Source organism: Hemicordylus capensis, chromosome 11, assembly GCF_027244095.1.
Source record: "Hemicordylus capensis ecotype Gifberg chromosome 11, rHemCap1.1.pri, whole genome shotgun sequence".
Classification (NCBI taxonomy): Eukaryota; Metazoa; Chordata; class Lepidosauria; order Squamata; family Cordylidae; genus Hemicordylus; species Hemicordylus capensis.
Genome location: NC_069667.1, coordinates 14,491,512 through 14,512,026, shown reverse-complemented (window position 1 = coordinate 14,512,026; position 20,515 = coordinate 14,491,512). Strand labels below are relative to the sequence as shown.

The following is a 20,515-nucleotide window of genomic DNA, read 5'->3' as shown; positions in this document are numbered from 1 at the left end:
AGTGCCGGGCCTGCTGGGAGGCAGGGAGTCAATGGCCATGATCTTCCGGGCCGTGTTTCCACTCCGTGCTTTGCCAGGCGCTGGGCTGCTGGGACTCCTCTTGCTCGCAGGGGCGGGGACTGCTTGCTCTCTTGTCTTGGAGGCACAGGACTCAGCACCTGCATTGCTCAAGCGCAGCGCCAGGCATCTTCCGGAGAAGAAGGTCTCGAGAGGCAGGCCTGGGGAAAGGCCCGGCAATCCCCAGAGAGGCACTCTTGGTGGGGCAGCTCCAAACGGCCTGACTGAGTTGAGGGCAGCACCGGCTCCCGGGTGCAGTGCAGGGGAGTTGTTCTGCATCTCCAGCCAGGCTTGCAGGATGTGGCTGCAGCAGCTCAAGCCTCAGCTAATGCCTGAGCGGCTTCGGGTAAGAAGGGATGTGTGTGCTCTAATGCACTTTTAATAAAAGGCAACGAGAACATGAGGGTTGCTTCTACAGGGAGCAGCGGATCAATATAGCCAGGACGTGAGGAGAAAGGGAAAGAGGTGTCAGGTGGGGAGCTGGTGGCCTCGCTCCCATACAGAAAACCCACCCAGATTCATACACCAAGAGTTCCAACTTTGGGGTGGGCAGCTGTGACTCCGCAATGGGCAGGATCCGTTCCTCAGGGCCAGCCTGGCAAAACTTCGCACTGTTGGCCACGTGGCTCTTTCACCCTCCAAAGGCTGCCGCTTCTCTGTCGTCGCAACCGCCACTTCTGAGCGCAGGGGCGGGGAAGTGGGAGCGACACTGACCAGGAAGCCCCTGCAGGGGAGGGAGGGAGGGCCGGCTGGAATGGCCCCTCACGGAGCAGCAGAAGCCTCTCCCCTGCTTGGCTGGAGATGCTGGGCCGGAGAGGGGAGCAGCCAGGACTGGGGGACTTCTGCCGGCTCCCTGCCTGCCTCCAGCTGTCGCCTAGCTGCTCCCACAGGGGCTGGGATTCTGTCCCACTGCATTGCTTTGGCCATGGCGGTGACTCATGTTGGACTCCAAGGAGGCCCACATGGAAAGAACTCTGCAATTCCTGTCATGGCCTCTCTTGGAGTAGCTGATTCCATGTCCAAAGATGAGCTCAGTCCTCAAACCTGCCTGCAGACTGGTCCCTAGAACTGCACGGTCCGGAGAAGGGCCCGGAGCCCGCCTAGCACGGCTCCTGAAGGCTGCCCCGCCAAACAATACTCCCTGCAGAGCACACGGGAGCCAGAGGGGGCCGCTATGGGCCATCTAGGAAGCACCGCCTGGACTCGAGATGCTTCCCAGGCGGAGGCTTAGTGCTTCGTGCTGTGGTGCGCAGAGAGGTGGGGGCCACTGAGTGCCTTTTGCACCCCTCTGGAAAGACCCACTGTTCTCTTTGCGTAACTCCTAATCCTGACCCCCCAGGAGCCCTGCCGGAAAGCAGGCTGCTGCATTCCAGAGCACGGCCCGCCTTCTCTGGCTCACAACCCTCCGGCCTGGGGCTAATTGACCGGGGCTCCTGCCAGTCTTGAAGTGCAAGAAGTGGGGATCAAGCTTCCAGGTTCCAAGAAGTGAGAATACCCACAGAAGGCCAAGTCTCTAATGGATGGAAATCACAGAGGATAAGGCTATTGAAATCGCACCCCGCCGGTTCAGCCGGAGCCACAGGAGCTCCTCGCACAATGGCATAATTGCAGTCTGCCGATTAGTGCCGGAAAGGACGGCAGCGGCTGTTCCTGCTCTCTGTAGCTGCAAGCTCCACTCTGGAGCTGAAAAGAGCCAGTCTGGCAGCCTCGGGGGCCCCTGGAGGCATCGCTTCCGAAGGAGCCCTGTCGGAGGTCTGGAGCTCCTTCTGGCTCCCACTCCCTACAGTCTCTCCCTGGGCCTTTCCCACAAGGACACCAGGACCGAGGTCAAAACTGCACCACCATCCCAGGGGCAGTGCTGGGGGCTTCGGAGGGAATTTGGTGCCCAGATGCAGATGGCTGCCTGTTGGAACTGCTGGAGCAGCTGGAGCGGAAGCCTTCCGATGGCCCCGGAGCACCAGCTTCCAGAGCTCCGCATTGGTCCCCAACACCCAGCTACGACCCGCTCGGCCACCACCTGACCGCTCCCTTCTGGCTTTAGGTTGCAAGTCCAGGTCTGCCGAGTCTTTGGCCATGGGTCACATGGGTCATGGTTAGAGTTGCCATGTCCCCCGAAATTCCAGGTTTCACCCAGATTTGAAGCCTCTCACCCAGCTTGCTTAGCCCACTCAGATTCTGCCAGATTCCAGCTTTCCTTTTAAAAGAAAGAAAGAAAAAAAAAGCTAAGCTCTAGCACAGTTCTCAACCTTGGGCCCCCAGATGTTGTTGGACTACAACTCCCAGAATCTCCAGCCACAACTGCCATGTCTGGGGATTCTGGGAGTTGTAGTCCAACAACACCTGGGGGCCCAAGGTTAAGAAACCCTGCTCTAGCCCTTGTAGAAGCGGAGTTGTGGAGCAAAACGTTCAGTCACCATTCTGCTCAGAAATTATGTCCCAGCCAATTTACATAATATGCAAATTAGGCATCCGGTTTTGGAAAGCCAGAATATGGCAACCCTAGTCATGGTGCTATTTTTGCAGACCCACCTTTCCAGCTTTCCAGCCTTAGAGCCCCATCCCATCCATGTGTCCATCTGGCTTCCCACTGGGCCAAACTTCCTTTCCGGTCACCCTTCTTTAAGCTCGAGATGAGAAGACGAACAGGCACATCCATCCAGAAGCAGCTCATCCTAATGAGCCAGGGGGCACCCAAGGAGACACAGCTGCCTCTGCTTCCTAGCAGTTTGGGTCCACTCACAACCCTCTGGCCTGGGGCTAATTGGCCAGGGCTCCTGCCTGTCTTGAAGTGCAAAACTGGCAGGATAAACATAGGAACATAGGAAGCTGCCATATAATGAGACAGACTATTGGTCTATCTAGCTCAGTATTGTCTTCACAGACTGGTAGCAGCTTCTCCAAGGCTGCAGGCAGGAGTCTCTCTCAGCCCTGTCTTGGAGAGGCCAGGGAGGAAACTTGGAAGCTTCTGCTCTTCCCAGAGCGGCTCCATCCCCTGAAGGGAAGATCTTACAGTGCTCACACTTCTAGTCTCCCTTTCATATGCAGCCAGGGTGGACCCTGCTTAGCTAAGGGGACAAGTCATGCTTGCTACCACAAGACCAGCTCTCCTCTGGTCCAGCTCTCCTTCCAGGTTCCCTGGGGATCAAGCTTGCAGGCAGCACAGCGCTCACAGGAGAGAGAGGAACAACCCAAAGCTATCTTTGGTGCCCGCATTGGCTCGTTAGGATGGACCACTACTGTATCCACTCCTAGGTGGTGCTTCCCGGAGAGACTTGCCTTTCCCCAACACAAGGGGCAGCGTTTCCTCTGAGCTCTCAGGATAAGAGAAGGGAGCATGCCCTACCTTGGCGTCCAGGATGCTGGTCTCCACCCGCGCTACTCCCTGGTTCTCCCTGAACAGCTGGATCTTGCTGACCTTGCTGAACTCAGACAAGACAGTGGTGAGGTTGGTCTTCAGGTCGATGACGTGGCTGATGCCGTGGCGGGGTCCCACCAGGAGCGTTGTGGCCAGCTGCTTCTCATCCTGGGCAAGGGCCAGTGCCAGCGAGGGAGAGAGAAGAGAGAGAGAAAGGGGCTGTCAGAAGCCAGTATCTGGGAGGTGGCGGGGGCCCCACTCTCCGTCCTTCCCTGCCCTCCTCCACTGAGCCAGGCCTAGAGCCAAGCACCATTCACTCAGTCAACTGGAGGTTTCCCTGGGTGGCAACTGGGCAGGAGATCCCTGGACCAGAGACTGCTCCAGTGTAGAAGAGACAGGGAGGCCATGAGTGGTGGCCCCTAGAGAGTGGTCCCAGAATAAAGCCCCACTCCCCAAACAGCTCTGGTCCCACCTCTGAAACGTGTGCAGCAGCAGCTCCTGTCATGTGAGATGCCAAGATTCACTGGCAAAGAATGCAGGGAAAATGCCGGAGAGTTGTTGTGTGCCATGAAAACCAAGAAGATGCTGCCCCCTCTCAGAAGGGCAGAAGAGGGTGCTGGTGGTGATATGGGGTGGGCAGCAGGGGGCGGAGAGAGGCGAGGGGTGCAGGAGGAGCATGCCCAGGAGACCTCTGCTCAAAAGCAAAAGCAAAAGCCAGCCTCAGGGCCAGGTTTGAGGGACACCCCAGTGTATGCTTCCTTGGCTTGTCCCGAGCCCTGAGCCTTGCCCGGGGCCCAGAGGAAAGGCCGCTGCTCTCTCCCACAGACGCTCACATTACCGTACCAGCCCCACGGTGTTGAAGAGGACGCCCGCAAAGGTCGGCAGCTCATTCAGGATGCGCAAGTACTGGAGCTTGGCTTGGGTGGTAGAGACCTGTGGAAACGCACCAGGCCCCTGTCAGCAGGAGGGCAAGGACCACGAGGCAGACCACGAGGCATCTCCCGACCACGAAGCCCACTGAGCCTTTGTGGGGGGGATTGGGAGGAAAGAGCCTCTCCTCGGGGGTTGGTGTGTGTGGAAAGGCCTCCACGGCATTCATGGCAAGGACTCCGCAAATCCAAACCCAGCCAGGTTAGCGGCAGTGAGTGAGCAGAGCCTTAGGCGGCTGCTGCCTGGCCCATGCAGGCTGCGGAGGTGGCCAAGGGCTCCCTGGAGGGGGCTGGTAGCCCTTGGGGTGTCTATGGAGCACCGGCCCTAATGCGATGCACTGCCGGAGGTCCTGCCCTCCCCCACTCCCCATACCCCTGGAGCCAGGCTGGCTCTGCTGCCACACGCCAGAGGCGCTTCCAGGCACCCGAGAGGGATCATGTCAGCCCTCCGGTCCCCGAGCATCAGATGCCGAGAGTGCAGACAACGCTCCTCCGGTGGAGTCCAGCGGGTGAGCCAACGGCCAAGCAAACCACAGCCTGGCTAACAGCAAGGGCAGCCCCCCAAGTTGCTCCCGGCCCTGCCGCCTTGCCTTGGTGCCACAGGGAGGCTGGTTCTGGTGAGCCTTGAGCTGCTGGGAGAGAGACTTCCGCAGGCTCTTGTCCTTGATGCTCTGCAGCAGCGAAGGAGGCAGGAAGGGCTCCAGGCCCCACTCCTTCCTGAAAGCGGAAAGGGAGTGGTCAGGGAGGAGCAGAGGCAGATCCCCCCACCCACCCACCCACCGCCCCGTGTGCCCAGGGCAACCCTGCCTGGTAGGAATCCCTGGGGCAAAGAGTTGGAAGAGCAGGGGGGAGGAAGTGGGGGAATGCTGCTAGAGGGGCAGGGAGAGCCCAGGGCTGGCACCAGGGTGTGTGGGGTGGGGTGGGCAGAGGGTAGGGGGGACAATGAGGAGGGGTGTCTCTCTTTGAAGCCCTCCAGCTTGCAAGTCCACTCATGGCAGGCTAACAGCTGCAATGGGGTGGTGTTTGCACACCTTGAAAGGATCTACTGTTTTCCACTGATCAAAACAGGGTTTTAAAAATGCAAAACAATGAAGGCATTTTAGGAATATAGGAAGCTGCCATATACTGAGTCGGACCATAGGTCCATCTGGCTCAGTATTGTCTACACAGACTAGCAGCGGCTTCTCTAAGGTTGCAGGCAGGAGTGTCTCTCAGCCCTGTCTTGGAGATGCTGCCAGGGAGGGAACTTGGAACCTTCTGCTCTTCCCAGAGTGGCTCCATCCCCTGAGGGGAATTATCTTACAGTGCTCAGCTCACACTTCTAGTCTCCCATTCAAATGCAACTAGGGTGGACCCTGCTTAGCTAATGGGACAAGTCATGCTTGCAACCACAAGTTGCAACCATGCTTCCAACTCTCCTCCCCTTGAATATCAAATTTGCATCTTAAGTCATGTAATAAAAGGAGATTTGTGGACTGATGTCCTTGAAGGAGAAAGTTTGGAGACTCTGGGAGAAAGAGCGTTGGGTGGGGTGGGTGGGGGAAGGTAAGGTATACATGCAGGAACTGTGGCCAGGGGACACACCTAGATCAAGCAGAAAGAGAGAGCCAATTGCTGCCCTAACCCCTCTAGAATCACAGGTCCTCCTCATCTTCCTCTTCCAGTGGATCTGGGGTGTGTGGACAGCTGTGAACCCAGCACAGCTGCTGCCCCGAGGCCCAAAGGGGGCCAGATGTTTGGCCAGGAAAACACACCCACCCTCCCGCCCACAAGAGAGTGTGTGTGTGTGTGTGTGTGTTGGGGGATCAGGGGCGTAACAAGGCTGGAGTGGGCCCAGAGACAAAATTTTAAAATGGGCCCCTCGCTGATACACACACACATACACACACACACACTTCACAATATATAGTCATGTGACTTGCCTCTGGGGGGCCCCTCGAGGCGTGGGGGGCCCCAGGGAGCCTCCTCCCCTTGCCTAATATGAGTTACGCCCCTGGGGGGGGGAAGGTTTCCTGTGCTTGGGCAGGTGGGAGCGCGTGCAGCAGGAGCGGCAGGACTCACTCAACGTTTTTGAGGGAGACTTTCTGGCTGGGCCGCGTGGCCGAGACGGTGATGTAGATGTGGAGCGCGGTCAGCCCCAGCAGCATCTCCGGCTTGGGCTCCATCCCGAAGCGCTCCCGGATCACGTCATTGCGGCTCTGGAGTGGGGAAGGGGCAGCCTGCTCAGCACCAGTGAGGGCTCAGGGACACTCTGGGCAAACCTTGAATGCCCAGGGGAACAGGGGGCGGGGAACAGCTTCTCTCCTGCCCCTATGGGAGCCGCAGGCAAGGGCCCCTCCGTCAGCCAAGACGTGGGTCACAAGCAGCTCCCTCGGCGGACGCTGCCCCATGAGAAGGAGCCGCTAAGTGAGACAGTCCTTGCGCCTGCACTGGATAGGGGAGTGCTCACGGCAAGGAAGATGCTGGCACACGCTGGGTTAAGCTGCTGGTAGATAAACCAAGGTTCACAAGGGGGAGCTGGGAAGTGGAGCCATTGGCCTGGCCTGCTGCAGGACTAGTGGGGTAGCTGGAAGGGAAGGGGTGGGAACCAAGGCAGGCTGCCCCTCCACGCCCGCCGCCATTGGCCTCTCCTCACAGCAGCCTACCTGGATGTACAGGTACTCAAATGCTGCAGGGTCTCTCCGCAGCAGCTCCACGGGATCCTTGGGGAAGAAGCTCACACGGAACAGGCATCTCATGCCCTGATAGTGGGTCCTCTGCACCACCTGGAGGAGAGAAGCGGCCGTCAGCCTGAGAACCCCATTCGCCAGGGAGGCTGGTGCAACAGCCTGGCACAGGGAGGGCATGTGGGCTGGAAAAGGGAGGAGGGCTGGGAAACAGAGACCTGGTCCTTTGCATCAGAATCCCCTCCTTCCTCCAAGCAGCTTGGAATGACAACTATGGGGTTGCCAGGCGGTCTCCCAGGACAGTTTAAGGAGATGGCTGTCACTTGCTGGGGTGGGGCATGCAGAAAGGGTTCAATCCCGGACATTTCCCAAAAGCACTGGGAAGGAACTTCCCTGTCTGAAGACCTGGAAAGCTGCTGCCAGCCGGTAGACCATGCTGAGTTAACTGGAGCAAGGGTCTGACTCTGTGGACGGCAGCTTCAGATGATCATCTCTCTGATCTTCAGGGCTGGCACTCAGGAAGGGGCCTCTCTCCCATCTCCTTTCCTTTGCTCTTCCTCTCCTTCCCAATGCTACGCTTCCTCAAAGCTATGAGGGCAGGATTTGGCCCCCACAAACCAGGGCCCAAAATGTGCACCGATTCCTGCAGCTTTAGAAATCAGAGGGAATTTGTTCATCGGAAGCGGAACCGGTGCATGACAGGATTGTCTGACGAGGTAGACTCTTGCAGGCTGTCCAAGCGTGGTCTGTGGACTCCACCGTGCATGGAATCCATTCTGTTCTGAAGGCAGAGCTCAGGGCATTGGGCTATCTGTCTGAGTCCGGTCTGGGCGGCCTCAGATCAAGCCCCAAGTTGCAAGCAAAAGCTCCACGGAGTGTGCCCTGGCCTGCCATGTGGCTGCCCCTCCCCAGCATCGGGGAGAGTGCAGGAGTGCCTGGGACCTAGCAACCTTGACTGCTGGGCAACTAGACCTGAGCCTGCTGGGCTTGTGTCAGGGGTAGGGATGTGGAAATTGGCTCTACCTTGAGTTGGTTCAACATCGAACTAGGCCTGCTTGGGGGTTCTACACTTTTTAAAAAAAACTTACAGGGGGGGTGGGGTGCTGCCGTGGCCGCAGGGGAGCGTGTGTGTCCGCTGGTTCCCCCTCCCCCTGGCCTCCCCCAGGCCATTTTTGGCCATTTTTGGGTGACCTGACCACACAAATGGCCAGGGTACATGCATGGCGGCCTCCAAAATGGCCACCGTCACTTCAAAAAGGGCCGGAAAGGCCCGAAAATGGCCCAGGGGAGACTGGGGGGGAGGGGGTGGTTGGGGGAGGGGGACCCACCGGAGAGACCCCCCACAGCTGCCTACAGCACCCCAGAGGCGGTAAGTTGCTTTTTTTTTAAGTGGGGGGGGGGAGGAAAACACAACCTTGGCACCTCTAAACCGGGCCCGAACCGGCTCGAATTCAAGCCGAGCCCTTCATTTGGGTTTCCAAAGCTGAGCATGCCTGGTTTGGCTCAAGCCCAGTTTGGACTTGAACCGGACCAGGAAATGTGGTTTGGTGCACATCCCCAATCAGCGGGGCACAGAAGTCTGGGGCTGCACCACCAGGTTGCCTTCCGTTGCTGCTCCAGCTTTCCTGCTCAGCCGGCAGCCCACCCTGGGTATCTGAGACCCATTGGGAGGTTGCTGAGAAACAAGCGGGTGTGTTAAAAACAGGCCACCTGCAAGCTGATGGACTTGCTTGGGCTCCCTCCCCACAGGGCCATGCTGGGAGCTGTAGTTCTGGGCAGCCGCTGGAGCCGCTAGCAAAAATGCTCTCAACTGTGAAAGCAATTCTCAGTCCTCTTGGAGGGAGCTGTAACATCAGCTGCAAATCAAAGTGATTCAGATAGCGAGCTCAGGCGTGCAGCTGGGGAAGAAAAGCCACCAAGCAGCTGCTTACGTGTGCCAGGGGCTGCTTGTCCTGGAGGAGAAGGAATTTGTGGCTCTGTTCGGGGCTGGAGTACTCCAAGACCAGGGAGAAGTGCTCAATATGCCGGAGGGAGAGCCGGTCCTGCAGCGTCACCATCACATCCTGCCGGAGGAGAGAGAAGAGGGCGGCTAGGAAGGGCAGGCCGTGGAGGCTTGGGCTAGAGCCCGGGATGCTCCTTGCTAGCAGATGCCACGGGGTTAGGGTGGCCCCCACTCCCCAGCTGGGCCTGGGGAACTGGACGCACAGCCTGCTCCCAGGAGAGCACTCCAGCAGGGGTGCAGCAGGTCTCGGGAGAAGAACTCCCGAATGTGTAGGAGCTCTGGCTCTCAGAGCCAGGAGGAGCAGATGGCCAAGCTCCAGCACATCACCAGGGAGAGTATCGGGAGGCTCATGAAGCCATAGTTGCTTTCACTTGGTCTTCATCCCTTAAGAACATAAGAACAGCCCTGCTGGGTCAGGCCCAAGGAGGCCCCATCCAGTCCAGCATCCTGTTTCGCACAGTGGCCCACCAGACGCCGCGGGAAGCCATAGGCAGGAGTTGAGGGCATGCCCTCCCTCCTGCTGTCACTCCCCTGCAACTGGGACTCAGGCATCCTGCCTTTGAGGCTGGAAGTGGCCCACAGCCTTCCGACTAGAAGCCGTTGACAGACCTCTCCTCCATGTAATTGTAGCTACATGTAGTTACTTGGCTTGAGGACCACTCCTGGGAGGAAGGCAGCACACAGATGCTGTCATAAACAGCACATACATACCAAGATTTTTGGAAGAGGCTGGGAGGCAGGATGCAGGCCAAGGCTGTGGCCATGAGAAAGCCCCCTGGACTTATCTAGTCTGGTGGCTGTGGGCCACCTCCAGCCTCAGAGGCACAATGCCTCTCAATACCAGTTGCAGGGGAGCAACAGCAGGAGAGAGAGCATGCACATACCTGTTACCTATGGGCTCCCCAGCAGCATCTGGTGGGCCACTATGTGAAACAGGATGCTGAACTAGATGGGTCTTGGGCCTGATCCAGCAGGGCTGTTCTTAGGAGTGTGCTAGCCAGAATGGCCAGAGCTCTGCAAGGGATGGAGATGGCATGGGCCAGTGGGAACTGGAGGGGAATGGCAGAACACCTGCTTTGCAGGGAAGGCTTGTTGGAGATGCCGCTCCTGATGGCGTCGACTCTTAGCACCAGCAACCCTACTGACCACTAGGGGCATTAGGGGTAGAGACAGGCAGTAAGGGCTTTCCCTCTCTGACCATGCTTTCTCTATTCTGATTCTTCTTTGCTAGACTGATAGTCTCAAGTTTCATCCTCTCACCTGAGAAAGAGTTCCTTCTCCTTCTCATCTTCCTGTATGTAGCTAGCAGCAAGGCATGTAGGCCTTATCTATCTCCCGGATGGATTTCCTTAAAAAGCTACTTTATTTAGAACACCGTGTCTCCAGACCATATTAATTAGCAGCGCTCTCCTTACCTGTGCACTTCTGCTGCAGCTGGGGCAAAGAAATCTCCCCTCCAAGCTCTCTAACAAGGCTGAACCCCATCCCCCAGTCTGAAACCCTAGAGAGCTGCTGCCAGTCAGCGTAGACGATCCTGAGCTAGATAGATGGATGGCCTGACTCAGCAGGTGGCAGCTTCATATGTTCAGAAAGTCAGTGCCATGATCAGAGGAAGGCCAGGCAACAGACCCCCTCCCTCCCTAGCCCACTACCTTGACAGTGGTTCGGCCATCAAATGTGAACGACTTGATTTGTCCGTTCTCCAGGAAAACTTTCAGCACATTTGGAATGAGGAGAAGAGCTTCCTTCTTCAGCATGTCCTAGGAAATGGGCAGGTCCCACCCCCCACCAGTCCAGGAGCAGCGGATGGGGGAGAGGGTGGAGATCGGAGAAGGCAGGTAGGATGGAGACAGAGGAGAAAGGAAGAGACCACCTGTCAGTTCCTGGGAGCAAAGAGTGCCTCGCCCCGAAGAAGCCCATCCAGAGCCCACCCCCACCCCAGCCTCACACACCGTGACCCACAACTGTCCTTTTCCGGGTGCCTTCCTCATATGCTTAGCAGCTCTCCTCCTGACCTGCTGCCTGAAGCAATGTTTGGTAACAAGCACTTCTTCTATAGCATGAAGAGTTTGCATCAGATAATACCTTTAACTGATTTTGTTTAAAAATAGAAGTTGCTAGAAGCGTCATGCAAGACTCACTTTGGCCACGCTGCTTAATAATATCTTTGTGCAATTAAGAGATAATGTGGTTGGGACAGAGCAGCATTACAGGAGAACAGCCTCCATTCAGGGTGGAAGCCTGCTGAGGCGTGAATCCAACCACTCTGCTCAGCTGTGGCCTTGTGAGCTACAAGCCCCTCCAGGAAGTTTTTCACACGGGGCTTTTGAAGCCAGGGGCGTATCTAGGGTAGGGCAGGCAGGGCACGTGCCCCGGGCGCCACTTGAAGGGGGGCGCCATTTTGTAAAAAAATATATTTTTAAATGCCTGCCAAAAACAAAATGACCACCGTGCATGCTCAAATGGCCTCTGTGAGGTCCTAGGTCATGCCAGGCTTTGCAGAGGCCATTTGAGCATGCGCAGTGGCCATTTTGTTTTCAGTGGACTTACAAATGGTCCCTATGAGGCCCTAGAGGCCAGCAGTGTGAGGGGGAACCTTTGCAACCCCCCCCAGCCTTTAGGAAGCCCCCCAAAGGGGCTACAGGTAAAAATAATAGTAATAAAAATATAATATAAGACACTGTAAACATATTCACATTGGCACTATGTACAGAGAATCAGGGCTTGTGAATACTGAGCTGATGCTTATGAGCTAGGATTGTGTTCATTTGCTCTTACTTTGCTTCTTGTGATAAGTGAGTTAAATGTGATGTCTTGCTAATATGGCTATTAATGGTGAGTGTCTTTGAATTGGTCTGTAAACTTTGTAAATGCTACTTTTAAAAAACACATTGAGGGGACAGTCATCAAGAAAAAGGCCAGGAAGTTCTATTCACCACCTGAATACCAGGGTGCTTTCCAGACTAGCTGCTCAACAGCAGCAAAATGCCTCCGTTCATGCAAGTCACATTCAAAACATAAACAGCAGGGGGAGCAGTCTCACGGAAACTAACAACCCGAAAAAACAGCAACTTTCTTACGCCAGATATACAACATCATAGCACTATATTGCAGTGATTAAATGCGAAACAAGGCATCGGAAATGTGAACAGCACCCTGCTGTCCGTGTAGGGACTGCGGTGTCACAACACAGGAAGTGTGGAAGCACACTTTTGAGATATGACGTGACCCCGTTGCAGGGTCTAATCTGGAAAGCGCCCAGGAGAGCTGGTCTTGAGGTAGCGAGCATGAATTGTCCCCTTTGCTAAGCATGGTCTGCCCTGGTTTGCACTTGAATGGGAGATTACGTGTGAGGGGATGGGGCCACACTGGGAAGAGCATCTGCATGATTGCATGCAGAAGGTTCCAAGTTCCTTCCCTGGCATCTCCAAGATAGGGCTGCTGGAAAGTTTACGGACAGGACCATCTCCAAGGTCCTGCCTGCAACCTTGGAGAAGCCACTGTCAGTCTGTGCAGACAATACTGAGCTAGATGGACCAATGGTCTGACTCAGTATATAGCAGCTTCCTATGTCCCTATGTTGTACCCTGTAACTGTACAAGCCAGCTGTAATGTGCCTTCTGGCAAGCTTCTTCCATGCAGGACAACAGTGTTTCTAACACTGACTGGACCTTGCAAGAAAGCACCTCCTCAAGAAGAGTGACAGGAGCTTCTACCAGTGGCCTCCAGAGATGCCTCATTAGGTCAACCCAGGCCAGTGCCAGAGGCCAGGGCCAGAGTCAACCCAGGCCAGGGCCAGAGCAGAAGTGCTGGCTTGAGCCCTCCTGGTTGTTGGTTCTTTCTGCCCAGCAGCCAATCCTGCCCACCTGATCTTGGCCTGGATGCTCACACCTCTTCTCTTGCCAACGAAGCTGGCAAACTGAGAGTGCCCCTTAGAGATCTCCACAAGGTCCTCCCAGGCCTCAACTCCACACTGGCACTGAATAAGAAACTCTTGTCAGAGAGCCGGAGTGGAGCCTGACAGCCCTCCATGGTGTGGATGACACCCAGGAAGTCAACAGAGAAAGACGCCGCAATTCCTCCACCTCCAATCCCTCACTCCCCCATCCTGCCCCACTGCTCTGAACCACAGCCCAGTCTCCGCCCATTCTGAAGGGGCAGCCCTTAAAAGTTTAAAACTTTTCTTCGGCGGCGGGAAACACAAAGGCACCTGCCAAAGCCAGGCGTAGGGACAAGAAGAACAGCAGCAAGTGAAGCCCTTTGGGAACAGTGCAGGTGCCGCTGGGTAGAGAACTCACTGGATCGGTCTCGCCAATGGTGACCTGTTCAGAAAAGCGGACCTTCACGGGATTGGACCGGAGCTTTGCCTTTTTGGCTGCGCTGATGAAGGCCGACTTGGGGGACTGAAAAGAGAAGACAGAGTCAAGATTTATTTATTTAAAATATTGATACCCCACCCTTCCAGTAGACTACTGTTCAAGGTGGCTCATTGATAAAACAAATACCATATGCAAAGATTAATACAATGAAACAGGTTAAAAGACCAACCTAAAACCACATTTAAAATCACATTTTTTTAAAAGTTCAAATTAAAAGTTATTACTAAAGAGTGAAAAACTAAAAACTAAACAAAATAAATAACCTACCAGATATAAGCAGCAGATAAAATATTTAAAAGCTCTTTAAAAAGATGCATCTTTAATTGTTTTTTAAAAAACAATGAGGGAGGGAGCATGGCAAAGCTCTTCCGGGAGGGTGTTTGAAAGCCAACGGGCCACAACCAGAAGGCCGTCTCTAGTCCCCACCAACTGTTAGTGGTGGGGCCATAAGCCTGCGATGCCAAACAGAGGGCTGTGGCAGGTTCTTATGGGCAAGTGCAGTCCGACAGGTACCCTGGGCCCAAGCTGTGTAGAGCTTTAAAGGACAAGACCAGCACCTTGAATCTAGCCCAGAAGTGGACCAGTAACCAGTGAAGCTGCCGCAGGATGGGTGTGACACTCATGAAGCGACTTGCGCCCACGAGCATCCTTGCAGCAGCATTCTGGGCCAGCTGTAGTGTCCAAACAGTCTTCAAGGCAGCCCCACGTAGAGTGTGTTACAGTAGTCCAACCTGGACATCACCAAAGCATGAGTGACTAAGGTCAGGACTGACTTCTCCAAGTAGGGTCGCAGCTGGTGTACAAGCCATAGTTGGTAAAAAGCACCTCTGCATATACTTCTGTGCCTCCAAGGACTGCGTCGGGTCCAGAAGCACCCCCAAGCTGTGGCCTTTGTCTTTCAAGCGGAGTGTGACCCCCATCCAAGAGCAGATTTACCTAACTACTTGGATGATCAGTTTTACCAATTCAGAGCACTTCCATCTCATCTGGATTAAGTTCCAGCTTGTTTGCCCCCATCCAGCCAAGAATAGACTCCAAGCCCCAGTTCAGAGAGAGCATCCACCGCCTCCCTGGTGTCTGCTGACTTAAATGATAGAGCTGGGTGTCATCAGCATATGGATGGCACTGCAGCCCACACATCTTCTGAAGATCCGCCTTCACAGCAAGAGCATCACTTAGGCCACCTCACAAGCCACGAGAGGAGCTTGGGTCAGACGCCTATAACCCAATCCTTGCACCCACTGAGTGCAAGGCACTAGCTCCTAAGGTCTGCAACTCCTCAGTTCGTGTTTAGCAAAAGGTTGCAAGCAAAGCCTCGGATGCCCTGCAGAGCAGAGACAGCTTTGCAGTGATTGGACGAGTCCTGCCCCAGGAGTGCCGGCTGCATCCCAGGGAAAACTCAAGAGCCAGTGTGGTGTCGTGGTTAGAGTGTTGGACTAGGACCGGGGAGACCTGAGTTCAAATCCCCATTCAGCCATGAAATTCACTGAGTGACTCTAGGCCAGCCATGTCTCTCTCAGCCTAACCTACTTCATAGGGTTATTGGGAGGATAAACAGAACCATGGACTCTGGGCTCCTTGGAGGAAGAGCAGGATATAAATGTAAAAACAAATAAATAAAGAGGAGGAGAAGTTGGTCTGCTTGGTGGAACTTGAAGATTCAGCAACAACAATGCAAGCTTCCCTCACTCCTGGACTAGGCCACAAGGATCTGTGTCCCACCCACCCCATTGCTGTAATCTCTGAATGTTTAAATCTTTTAATTGTTGTTTCAATAGTTGGTTTTATTCTGTTTCTATTGTATTTATTTATTTTTGTGATCTGCCCAGAGCCTTTGGAGTCAAGCGGTATATAAACTAAATACACACATACACAGATACATACATACATACTTCAAGCTAGTTAACTTCTTTGTTAGATATGGTTTAATGTGTGGTGGTATGACTTTTCTCCCTGCCACTCCTTTTCAGGCCCAAGCCCTTAACCCTTGGCAAATTAAACCACCTTTTGATTTTGTAACTGCTGGACTGTGTTTGGTGTGCCTAACCCCCAACTTTCCCCCATGGCTCAGCTGTATGAGGTGTGCTGTGATCAGGAGGGGATCTCTCTGGAGCTAGCCGTCCCAGATTTGCCTCATCAGATTTGAGGTGAAGTAAACTGAAGTGGGTAGTGTCAGGAGGGCCATTACACCACCCACTTCTGGGGAGGATCCTGGGGAGGTGTCTGGCGGAAGTACAGGTGCCAGACAGGCAGGGAGGAACATTAAAATGATAAAATATTTATATAACGCTTTTCAACAAAAGTTCCCAAAGTGGTGCACATAGATGTGATTTAAACAAACAAACAAACAAACAATTTTTAAAAAGGGCTTCCTGTCCTTTTTAGATCCTCACCATCTAAATAAGAAACATAAGATGGACACCAGCAACAGCCACTGGAGGGATGCTGTGCTGGGGATGGAGAGGGCCAGTTGCTCTCTCCCTGCTTAATCAAAAGAATCGCCACTTTAAAAAGGTGCCTCTTTGATCAGTTAGGAGGGTGAGGGTGAGGGAGGAGAGGTGAAGGATTGGGTCTGGGTCCCCAAGATTCCTGTGTACTTTACTCCAAAGACTCCATGGAAAGGAACACGTAGGTGACTCCATGGCCCCACTGAGCAGGCACACTGCTTGTAGCAACTGGTAGGGATGTACATGGAAGCGGGCGGGGGAGGTTGGACTTTAAGGGGGGTAGGGTGCACATACCCCCGCTTTTCCCCTGCCGGTGCTCTGTCTGGAAAGTCTCCTTCGGGGTGGCAGTATCCCTCCCTGCCACCCCATTTCTTCCTTGGCCAGAAGTACCCGGTGCGTACGTGCACGCTGGGTGCATGCATGCTGCGCTTGCTCGTGTGCACTCGGGCCTGCACACGTACACTAAGTACTTCCGGGTACTTCCGGCCAAGGAAGAAATGGGGCAGCAGGGAGGGATGCTGCCGCCCTGAAGGAGGCTTTCCAAATGGAGCGCCAGCAGAGGAAAAGCGGGGTAAGGGGTAAGGGCACCCTCCCCCACCCTTAAAGTATGACACACACCCCCCGCCTTCGAACTGGCGAACAGCCGGCTCTTCGAACCAGTTCAGAGGCCCTTAAAAAGGTTAGGGTTAGCCTTTAAAAGGGCCTCTACATGGGTCCATGCACATCCCTAGCAACTGGCCTCATAACCTCCCTTGTTGCCAGAAGGGATGCCTTCCTGTGGATGCATCAGGGAGATAGATAAGGCCTACATGCCTTGCTGCTAGCTACACACAGGAAGAGGGAAGAAGGAAGGTTGCATTCTCTCCAGCAAGAGAATGCAACCTGATACTATCAGCCTAACAAAAGGGGAGAAGAGTAGAGAAAGAGTAGTTAGAGAGGGGATTCCTTTGCTCACTATCTCTACCCCTAATGCTCCCAGTGATCAATAGGTTTGCTAGTGCTAAAAGTGGACGCCATCAGGCATCTCCAACAGCAATTTCTCCCATCCAGCAAGAGAATGCAACCTGAAACTATCAGCCTAACAAAAGGGGAGCAGAGTAGAGAGAGAGTAGTTAGAGAGGGGATTCCTTTGCTCACTATCTCTACCCCTAATGCTCCCAGTGATCAATTGGGTTGCTAGTGCTAAAAGTGGACGCCATCAGGAGTTGCCTCTCCAACAGCAATTTCTCCCATCCACGCAGACTTATTGACGAAGCAGCCCCAGGGCATTTTCCAGACTACGAGATTTGCAATGGTTAAAGTGTTGCAAAGTGCAGTGGAATTAGGCAGTAGTTTGAAATGGCAAGCACAGTGGCTTTGATGCAGTTTTCTATGCAAAGTGACAGGGTTGGGCCATCCATATTGCCTGCCACTGCTGCGGATTTTCCAGGCAGGAGGTGTCTATCTCCCATCTGGATCGAATTCACTGCCCGCCTCCATTTCCAACCAATAGGGTCATGGAGGGGGTGGGGAACCACTGACACGACAAACTTTTAAAAACCCGACCAAAAGCAATTTCTTGGTGCTTTTGTGCAAAGGTGCAACAAGTTTCTCCTTTGCACAAGCAGAAGCACTGAACACATGGGGCGTGAGACCAATGGGATCAAAAGTGAAGGATGAAAGCGGAAATAAAACAGAGCAGAAATACATGAGATATATTTGTTTAAAGAAAGGGGGGGGGAAACAGCTTTACATATCAAATTCCAGAGACAAATGAAATGAAAAACTGAGAGGCGACAATATATTAAGAAAAATATATTGTGTGGCTTTACATATCAACAGATCCTCGATCTGCCGAATGAATGAGCAAATCCACAGCATGAATATGTCCAAAAAAGAAAGAAAAAGAAGTCTTAATTAAAAACATGAGTAATGAAAATCAAAAGCCGAAAGCAGATGAGAAACGAGATGCACCCTTGCACCATTGTGGGTTGCACCCTTGCACAAGAACTCGCATTGAAGAATTTAATTTTTTTTTTTTTACAAGAGCAGCAACATTATTTCAGGAATGGGTAGGGAGACTCGGAGAACCCCAGGCATGCCACCCTCAGCTCTGTGGAGGAAGATGATGTCTTGCTTGTTTTATCTCGTAGCAAGAAAAGTGGGCTGTTCCTACCACCTTCTGCAGTTCCACAAGGGGGATACAGCCAGTATTAGGAACATCTGCCTTAAAATGAAGTTCTTAATGCAGGCATTTGATGCAAAAATGGAAGAAATGAGAGCACCTCTCCCCCAGGGAACTGACGAGAAGTTGCCCCAGACTACCTAGTCTCTGCTGCTTCCCAACTGCCCAACTGGGGACTCCACTGAGGGACCTCCTCTTCTCCAGAGGGAAAGGGAAGCCACTTCCCAGGGCCAGCCAGCCGCTCGTTCTTCTTGGAGCAGAGTCCAGAAGCCACACCACCTCCTCCGCCGCCACCACCATCTTCCAAGGGTGGAAGAAAGGAAGAGGGGGCCAAGGGGATTCTCACACGGATCACTTTTACTGAGATCAAAAGGTTCAGCAAAGCAGAAATGACAGCCTGCCTTCATTGCCGGTGGTGTGACAGTTCAATCCGTTCCACTGCTATGGGCGCTGAGAGACTTCCCTGCTCTTAGCTGGCATCTGCCACGGCTGGCAAGGTCTCTGGCCACCTGGCACTGAATGTAAATGGGAGACGCAGTCAGAGTCTTGAGGGGGTGCTATCTGGCCTCTCTTTGCAGGAGATGGCCGCATGAGCCCAGGAAGGGGCAATGGGGGTTACTCCCCTCTTGCTCCACTGTGAGTGTGTGTGTGTGTGTGTGTGTGTGTGTGTGTGTGTGTGCGCCTGGTCCTATCTCACGCCACTGATTCAGGCCACGCTCCACATGCTGGCAAAGGCTGAGATTTCCTGCCAAGGGCCAGAAATTAAAGCTTCTTTCCTCCAGCTGCGCTGGTGGCACCATAAAATAAAGCTCTGAACCGAGGAGAACATTCATCCACTGGACTGCTTTATTTTCTTTCTCAGGGAAACTGCAGGACAGCCAGGAGCTCCTCGCGTCTTCCCCCAGGCTGGGGAACCTGCTACCCAGATGCCTTTGGGACAAGCACTATGAAGGCTGCATGCTTTTATTGCTCTCCTGGTTGATCAATCAAGTGCAGACTCAATGGCAGACACCCCAACCCCACCTTCAGTTAACCAGCAGGGCACAAATCAGGCATGGCCTCCGGACTCATGAGGACAGCCAGTTGCTGCACAGGCCACAGAGGAGCCACAGCTCCTCACTAGATATTTGATGGAACAAAATCTTGGGCTCAATCGAGGAGACAAATGGCACTGGATAGCGCCTGTGCCACCATCCACAGCAAGGGGTGCAACCTCCCCTCTGGTGACCAGACCATTTCCTGGCTTGTTTGCAAAGCTCACTTTTATGTATCTCCTTTCCCCCCCTTGCATTATTTGGAAATTGGACACTCTAGGCATGGAGAAGGGAATACAGCGAATCTCTACACTGCCTAGAGACAAAGGTTTAGGCAGTTATCAAAATGGGGGGGAAATGTATAAAAAGAAAGCAGGCCATAAGGTGAGACAAGTGACCTAGTTAGGGCCAAAGAGATGAGAAACTGTGAAAGCAAGGACCTTGGCATTCATATGGAGACCACCATCAAACACCCCCCACCAAATCCAGGCTCTCACCGGATGGGCCTGCAGGACAGTGAGGACAATAGACTCCTTGGCACCTCTGCAGGGGAGAAGAAGAAGAGAGAGAGAGAGAGAGCGTTTCAAGATGACGCCGCCACCGGTCTACATCATGGCAACGGCTGCAGCTTCCCTGGGGCCCCTAAGGTTATACTTTCAGAGCTACAGCACGAGTCGCTTTCTTAGGAACCTAGGAAGCTGCCTTATACCAAGTCAGACCACTGGTCCATCTCGCTCATTCTGTCAACCCAGACTGGCAGCGGCTTCCTCAAGGTTACAGGCAGGTGTCTCTCTCAGCCCTAACTTGGAGATACTGCCAGGAGCGATCCTGGAGCCTTCTGCATGCAAGCAGGTAGGTGCTCTTCTCAGAGCGGCTCCATCCCCTATGGGGAAGCTGCAGATGTTACAGTGCTCACTTGTAGTCTCCTATTCAAATGCAAACCAGGGCAGACCCTGCTTAGCAAAGGGGAGACAATTCATGCCTCCTACCACAAGACCAGCTCTTCGCCTCTTGTTCCTCTTGCTCAGCACCTGGGCTGGCCGACTTCAGCCCTCTCCCAAGTGGGGCTTCTCTTCCTGCTCAGGGAGGTGGGCAACCTGGGACTCATGCAGAGGCTGGTGAGGTATAAGGCTTGGGCCCCAAAAAGCCTTACAGGACCTTACACAGGAAGGGATCCGGGGCAGCAAAGCACCTGGGGTTGTGGGGCAGGGAGAATCGACCCCTCTGTGGCTCTCCCCCTCCTCCTCGCTTACCTCACAAGTTCTATGAATCTCTCTCTTGGGGCGTCACTCACATCTTCATCATTTATGGCCAAAACCTGGTCTCCTGCCAAGAGCTTATCTTCAGAGGGCCCACCTGCCAGAGAAAGCGGGGTGGGAGGTAAGCCACTGCCTGTGGGATGCTTCTGGCCTGCTCTGGCGAGGGCAGGGCTTCTCAGACTTGGGTCCCCAGCAGTGTTCCCCTGTAACAAGGATTCCCAGA

The 20,515-nt window shown here is 54.1% G+C and overlaps 1 protein-coding gene across 8 annotated transcripts in view; it reads right to left on the bottom strand.

Annotated features, from left to right (window-relative positions):
* Window positions 1-20,515, bottom strand: part of FRMPD3 (FERM and PDZ domain containing 3) — a 94,064-nt gene that overhangs the window by 18,705 nt on the left and 54,844 nt on the right. For 6 of the 8 annotated variants that reach the window (XM_053274253.1, XM_053274248.1, XM_053274249.1 and 3 more), the window contains 10 exons: window positions 20,287-20,389; window positions 19,531-19,576; window positions 13,308-13,412; window positions 10,662-10,769; window positions 8,939-9,070; window positions 6,987-7,106; window positions 6,403-6,539; window positions 4,932-5,058; window positions 4,256-4,345; window positions 3,401-3,580 (listed from right to left, as the gene is read on the bottom strand). In XM_053274253.1, coding sequence (XP_053130228.1) covers window positions 3,401-3,580; window positions 4,256-4,345; window positions 4,932-5,058; window positions 6,403-6,539; window positions 6,987-7,106; window positions 8,939-9,070; window positions 10,662-10,769; window positions 13,308-13,412; window positions 19,531-19,576; window positions 20,287-20,389 — 1,148 coding nt within the window. Of the gene's footprint in view, window positions 1-3,400; window positions 3,581-4,255; window positions 4,346-4,931; window positions 5,059-6,402; window positions 6,540-6,986; window positions 7,107-8,938; window positions 9,071-10,661; window positions 10,770-13,307; window positions 13,413-19,530; window positions 19,577-20,286; window positions 20,390-20,515 lie in introns of those variants that run through there. The other 2 variants (XM_053274251.1, XM_053274252.1) reach the window with 2 other exon arrangements.